Genomic DNA, 7,615 nt, shown 5'->3' on the forward strand with positions numbered 1-7,615 from the left:
TATCAATCATCTCTCTCAGATTGCAAAAGCCTACGAAGAATCCATCAGCCTGTCCACCACGGGATATTTCAGGTAAAGGACGCTTTTACGTTGGTTGGGATTACACGTGGGCAGGGATGGCGTGGGCACATCATGAACAGATACCTGCTGAGCACTGGCGCGCAGCCATGGGCGGTGTCAGCCTTCAGTCATGGGCCTGGGGAGGCGGGAGGAGACCTAGGGGAGGCCAGGGACCCTTGGAGCCACCGCCCTTTCTCAGCCAGAGGGACACCCCCTGTGACTGGCACAGTCACTGCCTGATGGAAAGGAGGGCTCAGACACCCATGGGCCTTCTTCCCGTGTCTGTGCAGGACCCGAGTAGGAGAAGGTCAGAGAGGCCTTCGGTCCTGGGTGGCGCTCTGTTCATCCCCGGGACCCAGAGCGCCACCCGGGATCAGACCACGAGGCGGGAAGGAGCCTTTCTCGCCCTCGGGTTTCTCTTTGCAGAGACTACCAGACCTATATGGACTGGGAGAAGGAGGAAGGGGAGCCTTACCCATATTTTGTTTACGGAGCAGCCTGTTCTGAGGTGGAAGTCGACTGTCTGACTGGGGCTCACAAGGTAGAGAGGGGGGTGGGTGCTCCCACCTTCACAGAGTGAACGTTTCTATGGACGCATTTTCTGTGTGTGGATGCTAATCACCCTGACCCTGCCAGTGGGGAACCGGGACAGGGAGGCAGTTGTAGTGAAGAGCTATTTTTAAATCACATTTTCCATCCTGTATGTTCTCGTGGCGCAGCTCCTTCGGACGGACATCTTCATGGACGCGGCTTTCAGCATCAACCCAGCCCTGGACATTGGGCAGGTTCGTGGTACCAGACCGCCCCGCGGGGACTTTGGTCGATTCCATTCAGCACGTTATTTCCCAGAGTTCTCCAAATGCTTATACCTGCTCCAAGTACTCTGCAATATATGTCATATATTACACACACACAAATAGATAAAACATTGAAAGAAAATTCAAGAAAAAGTTAACAGCGGTTGTCTTTATGTGGCAGAAATATGTGTGATTTATCCTGCTTTATAATTCTCCAGGCCTTCTAATCTTTCTTCAGCAAACATTAACATTTATAATTAGGGAATATTATATAAGTACATAATAATAAAGCCCCATTTGCATTCATATGCATATTGAATTTAAGTAGACTGAACAATTTAGAGAAATATAAGGGGAAAAGAAACACTTAAAAACAATTTTTCTCTGGCAGAATTTCTGATTTATATCTCCCAAGTAAGTAAATTAACACACCCAAAATCTTTTTCAGCTTTAAGTTAAAGCCTTTCCTGCTGTTGGTGTAGCTTTGTTTCCCCCCACCCCAACCCCGTAGGCTTGTTATTCAAAGTGGGGCCAACAGGCCAGCCATGTCAGCCCACCCCCGACCTGCCAACCAGGCCCCCGCCTAGACCTGAGTAGCAGGTTGAGCAGCTTGGCTTCAAACCCAACAGACAGACCTGTGGTTTCATCTGCCAACAGCTTCCTGTCTTCCTGAGTCCTAAGGAGCTGGCTGACTGAGATTGGCCAATGGGCTTTCTGAGGGACAATTTAATTGGTCCCTCAGTGTTTCTCAAAGTGCGGTCCTCCAACTCGGCAACGAAAGCACCTACAGTGTTTATTGGCAATGTGGGTCCCTGTGCCCACCCAGGCCCACTTCTCCAACAAAAGTTTGCTGGGTGGGGACGTATAATCTACCCATTTAACCTGCACCTGAAATTCATCCTAAGTCTGTAAAGTTTGACAACCACAGCTGACCTCAGGCCCCACCTCTCCTTCACCTTCCTATCCGCTCCTACCAGCTTGTTCCTGCCTCTTTATTGCTTAAGCAAAGGCCAAAATGGAAATGTTATGATCAGAGAAACCCTACCTTTTCCCATTGGGAAAGGGAAGAAAGAACCAAAAATGTGTTAGACTGGAACTCTTGGACTTTAATCTTTTCCTTTAGGAACAAGCATTTGGAAATATCCAAATTTAGCATTTACATTTGTTTACTTTATTCTGTAATTTTACAATTCAATAGCATGCAACATGTAACTCCCCTTCAATTTTTTAACCTTGAGGCAGATAACCCCTTTAAAGGGGACTATGAACCTTTTTTCTCAGAGCATAATAGTTTGTAGATAAGCAGAACTCAAATGGCTTTTAATGAAACATATTTAATTTAATAAAATATATTTCTTTCAACCCACCTTGTTTAAGTTTGATCTACACTCCATCATAATTTATAAAAGGAAGCAAAAAAAAAATCCAGATAGTATAATAAATACTGTGCCCCAGTTCCATTTACTTATTCACATTCCTTTAACATTAGCTCTTTTTCATATAGTTCAACAAACATTTTTTGAGAATGTATGTACCAGGCACTATGCTAAGAACAGAACACAAGAAGGCCAGACCTCATAATGCTTATAAACCAGTGAGAGCTGGAGTGAAGAGAAAGAGAGAGAGAGAGAGAGAGAGAGAGAGAGAGAGAGAAGAGTGGAGAGAGAGAGAGAGCGAGAGAGAGAAATAAGAGTTTGCCAAGTGGACAGGCTGAGGTGGGGAGCAGTAAAGAGAGAAACTGCCCTTACAAAGAATTGGAGGATGGAACCAATCTGGTGGGCTTGGAGAATCCCCCAGAATTTGACAAGTGTTGAGTCCCTGGAATGTGAGGTACCTGGGCAAGAAGAGCTAAGGCTGGGGTCAGGCAGGATGGCAAGCACCAGACGCTGAAAGACCCTTTGTAAGTTCACTGCAATGCTTTCAAGAATGACTTACTATGGTCCAGAGCTCCATTTGCAATCACATTGGGATATATTTTCAACCAATGTCATGTACTTATAAACTGTGACATTTTTGCCTGTAGATTGAAGGAGCGTTTATCCAAGGCATGGGATTTTATACCATAGAAGAACTGAAATACTCCCCGGGAGGTGTGCTTTATTCTCGGGGTCCTGAAGACTACACAATCCCCACCGTCACAGAAATACCGGAAGAGTTCTATGTTACTATGGTGCCGTCCCGAAATCCCATAGCCATCTACTCATCCAAGGTAAGAACTCAACACCTCTATTCGTTTGCTAGCGCTGCCCTAACAAAATACCAGCTGGGGTGGCTTAAGCAACAGAGATATATTTACTGGAGGCTGGAAGTGTGAGATCAAGGCTTGATTTATTTGTAGACTTCTCTTTGGCTTGCAGATGGCCATTCTCATTGTGTCCTCACATGATCATCTTTCTATATGGCACATGTCAGATGTCTCTCTCTCTCTCTCTCTCTCTCTCTCTCTCTCTCTCTCTCTCTCTCCCTTTTCTTATAAGCACATCCTAAAGACCTCATTTTAACCTAATTTCCTTTTCTTATAAGCACATCCTAAAGACCTCATTTTAACTAAATTACCTCTGTAAAGACCTTATCTCCAATTACAGTCACATACTGAGTACTAGCGGTTAAGGACTTCAACATATAAATTGGAGGGGAGCACAGTTCAGCCCATAATAACCTGCTCCTTCAAGAAATAATGAAAGAGTCCCCTGAATTTGCTTTCTTCTTGGAATTGCAGGTCCCAAAGGGAGATGGGGGAGGGGAGAGCAAACTCATGGCAGAGTGGTACTCACTGCCTTCAGAACCCCAAGTGGAGTCTTCACTCTTGAGAGAGCTCATGAAATATATTTAAATAAAACAAGAAGTCAAACATCTTGGTTCATGAGGCTAAGTGCTACCGGGAGGTAAAGCTGAAGTTGTAGGCCAATTTCCCCAGCCCAGAGCCTTCTTTTCTGCATCCTTCCCACATGTCCTCCAGACTCAGTTCTTTCTTGCTCGCACTGCCTCTGCCCACCCTCTCCCCAAGTCAGAAAGGGCTTTCAAACAAGTTTCTCACTGAGGGCGATTTGCTCTGAGGTGTTAATATCCACTGATATAAGATGTGTTGACGCACACGCTCCATGGCTGTGGGGTCCAACTGGCCCATGTAGACTTGCAGCAAAGATTCTCAAACACATGTACAAAAGCACAACTTCTCCAACTTAAGTGCCATTCTGAGCCCACAACTGGCCAGACTCATGGCAACTTTAACCTCAGGTTTTCAGGAAACTACCTCTGTTTCTTAGGAGTAGGTCAGAGTTGGGAGGAAGGTGAGACTTTCGATATGAATAGCCCCTCTCTCCACTTCTGCACCAGACTTTGGCCAGGGCTATCTCTAAAGACTGTCCTGACACAACCCTGCCTCTTGGGGTCTAGCCCCCTCCCTGCCGGTTGTGCTCCAAATAGGGCACAGGACCTCTCTGCTCTCGCCCCCTCCTCCTCACCTCACAGGAAACCCCTTCTTCCAGCTCCACCTCTTCCTCCACATTTGCCTCAGAGTAGTAAAAACAGCCTCCTGGGGTAGTCTTTATCTGCTTTGGGCCCTTTGTCCCATCTCTCTACTAAGGCCCTGGACACAGACCAAGGACCAGACTCCTTTGAAGAAAGAAAGAAGGAAAACCAGTACAAGAAGCATTGGAGGGTTATTCAAAATATAATGTTCATTCACACTGTTCATTCAAAAGCATCCAGCACTCGCCAGGGAAGTGCGCACAAAGAAGGCTTCAACGTCCACTCTTCAGAGGCAACACCTCACTGTCTTTCAAGCTCAGCTACAAAGATTGTGGTTCTTTTGCTGTGGGTTTGAATTAAACACACATGGCCTAGAGCGGCGATTTTCAGCCACGGCACACAGGGTGAAAATCGCTGGTCTTGGGGCCAAATTGAAGGACTCCAGAGGGCACCAGGGGCTTTGGTCTTCTTGACCTGGGCAGGGGAACAGGTGTTTTTAGCTGCCCTGCTATCCTGATGTCCTGGGGCATTTTCATTATCTACTCCCCCCCACACCAATCGGCGTGGGGGGATGGGTTCTGGCAATTCAGAGGCACCCCCCTCTGAGGGTTATAAAGCCAGAGGAGGTGAGTGTGCGTGAGAGTGTGCGAGTGCACGTGCATGTCAACACAGACTAACAGCCCTGAAGTAGCCATGCCTTTCTGACGGCCTCCTGCCCTCCTTCTCAGGGACTGGGTGAGGCTGCAATGTTCATGGGAAACTCCGTGCTCTTCGCCATACATGATGCAGTGGCTGCTGCCCGAAGAGAGAGGGGCTTGACCAACACCTTCATCCTAAACAGCCCAGCGACGCCTGAGGAGATTCGGATGGCTTGTGCGGATCAGTTCACCGACATGGTAAGGGTGGCGAGGAGGGCCCCCTGCTGGGACTCCTTTTCCAGGGCTTTCAGGTTCTCGGGATGAACTTGGTCTCTGACAGAATTCTAGGGCAGGTTCGTCTTTTCCAATGGAAATTCTCTTTTTTCCTCCACTTGCTACTTCCTATATGCTCCAAAGCAGCTGCCTGCAAAGTGAGTGAACCTCCCAAAATGATGTTTCACTGTTTCCAGCCCCAAAGAAAAGCACACTCAACTGAGTCAGTGCTGATAGCAAGTGGTATATATTTCTGTTTGTTTCCAGGAGCCTTTATATTTCTTCCTTGATTTCAAAAAAAAGGGGGGGGAGGGGAGAGACATCTGTAATACTTTCGACAATAAATTTTTTTAAAAATAGCAAATGGGCATGGTAGGTTATTTCTTTCAACATTTGGTCAAAATGCAGTTGATGTGGTATTTGAATTACCTCAATAACCAAATTAGATTCAATAGATATCTGATCTGGTCAATTATTCGGAAAGTATCTTTCAAGCAAACTAATAAAAAGAATTTAAATGAAAATATCAAGTCACTGGGCACATGTTAAAAGAACACAGTTTCATTTTTCAGCTGCTGAAAATACATCTAGAACTATCAGCGACTGTTTCTATATTCAACTGCTCACTGCAGCCCTACATGAGTCTGGTATAAAATTAGACTGCGGTTTAGGCCTTTGACATTACAGCGCTTCTGGGTTTAAGATGCATTTTATCCCCAAACATTATGAGAATGAGGAGATTTATGACTCAAGGTTGGAAAGAAATGTGAAAATTATAAAATTTTGGTAAGAATAAAATGGACACTGACTTGTTCTTTTTTTTAAAAAAATAAACAATATTTCTTTTGAATGACAACATTTTTCATATAACAGCATTTTTTTACACAGAACAGAGCTTTATTTTTCTGAAACAAAAGGAAGTTCTGGAGCCCAGGGCAGTCCAGTGATGCCATCAGGACCCAGGCTGCTTCCATGGTCCTGCTTCCCTACCCGCTCCAGGTCCTGAGACGGTGGCTTTCGGTCTCCTGGTTATGGATGCTGGCTGCTCCCCAGGAGTCGTGACTGTTCCATGATAGGGGGACAGAGACAAAGGCTAGGTGGACACGCCAGCAGAATTCTGACCTCTTTTTTATTTTTGTGGCTCTGAATTTCAGCTTTTATTTTACTGCAGAGATTAAACAGATTTTCTTCTTGACCCATTTAATACGTTTTTTTGTTTTGTCTTTTACTTTTCAATTACAGTTGACATTCAATATTATATTAGTTTCAGGTGTACTGTTTAGTGGTGAGACATTTAAATAACTTATGAAGTGATCCCCCTATACCTCTCATACCCAACTGATGCCATTCATCAGTTATTATAATATTATTGACTATACTCCCTATATTGTACTTTACATCCCCATGACTATTTTGTAACTGTCTATTTGTACTTCTTAATCCCTTCACCTTTTTCACCCAGCCCCCAAGCCTCCTTCCACTTGACAGTCATCAGTTTGTTCTCCGTTTCTGTTTTGTTTGTTCAGTATAACAACATTGTATTAATAACCATCTACCTTTATTTTATCTTTTTCAGATCCCCAGAGATGACCCTTCGACATTTACACCTTGGTCCATCCGTGTGTCTTAATCTTATCTTTTCTTTAGAAAATGAAAGAGTTGATGATTGCCCTTAAAATTCTCAAACCAGAGCAATATATCTGGTATTTCCCAAATGTCAATGATAATTTTAGCTTTTTTATTTTGTAATCCTCACCCGAGGATATGTTTTGTTGATTTTTAGAAAGAGGGGGAAGGGAGAGAGAGAGAGAGAGAAATATTGATGTGAGAAAGAAATATTGAACAGTTTCCTCCCATACATGCCCCAACTGGGAATTGAACCCACAACCTTTTTGATGTATGGGACAATGCTTCAGCCAGCTTAGCCACCCGGCCAGGGCAATTTTAGCATTTTTTAATTACTCTCTATAGTTTTGGTCACTGCATGATCATGTTTTAGGATGCAAATTTTCACTAAAAGGTATAATAAAGAATCAAAATTCTTCTTTTCATTTGCATTATCCTGAAGATATACAGCATCATGGGGGTTCTATCTTAGTCCATGTCTTGTCCTAACAGAATACCATAGACTGGGTGGTTTATAAAAAAACAAATATTTGTTTCTCACGGTTCTAAAGACCAGGAAGTCCAAGATCAAGGTGCCAGCAGATTTGGTGTCTGGTGAGCTCCTGCTTCCTGGTTCGCAGACTGCTATCTTCTCACTGTGTCCTAATTTGGAAGAAGGGACACGGGTGCTAATCCCATAGATGAGGGCTTTGTCCTCATTATCTAGTCGCCTCCCAAAGGCCCCACCTCCTAATACCATCACCTTGGGGA

The 7,615-nt window shown here is 44.5% G+C and overlaps 1 protein-coding gene across 1 annotated transcript in view; it reads left to right on the forward strand.

Annotated features, from left to right (window-relative positions):
• Positions 1–7,003, forward strand: part of LOC106727109 (aldehyde oxidase 4-like) — a gene marked incomplete at its 5' end in the record, with an annotated part of 14,270 nt that extends 7,267 nt beyond the window's left edge. Inside the window, 6 exons of the mRNA XM_014544488.1 lie at positions 20–72; positions 487–601; positions 780–845; positions 2,881–3,066; positions 5,057–5,224; positions 6,816–7,003. Of these exons, the coding sequence (XP_014399974.1) occupies positions 20–72; positions 487–601; positions 780–845; positions 2,881–3,066; positions 5,057–5,224; positions 6,816–6,869 (642 nt within the window). The remainder of the gene's footprint in view (positions 1–19; positions 73–486; positions 602–779; positions 846–2,880; positions 3,067–5,056; positions 5,225–6,815) is intronic.
• Between the last annotated feature and the right edge of the window lie 612 nt (positions 7,004–7,615).

The sequence above is a fragment of the Myotis brandtii genome, unplaced genomic scaffold, assembly GCF_000412655.1.
Source record: "Myotis brandtii unplaced genomic scaffold, ASM41265v1 scaffold3668, whole genome shotgun sequence".
Lineage (NCBI taxonomy): Eukaryota > Metazoa > Chordata > Mammalia > Chiroptera > Vespertilionidae > Myotis > Myotis brandtii.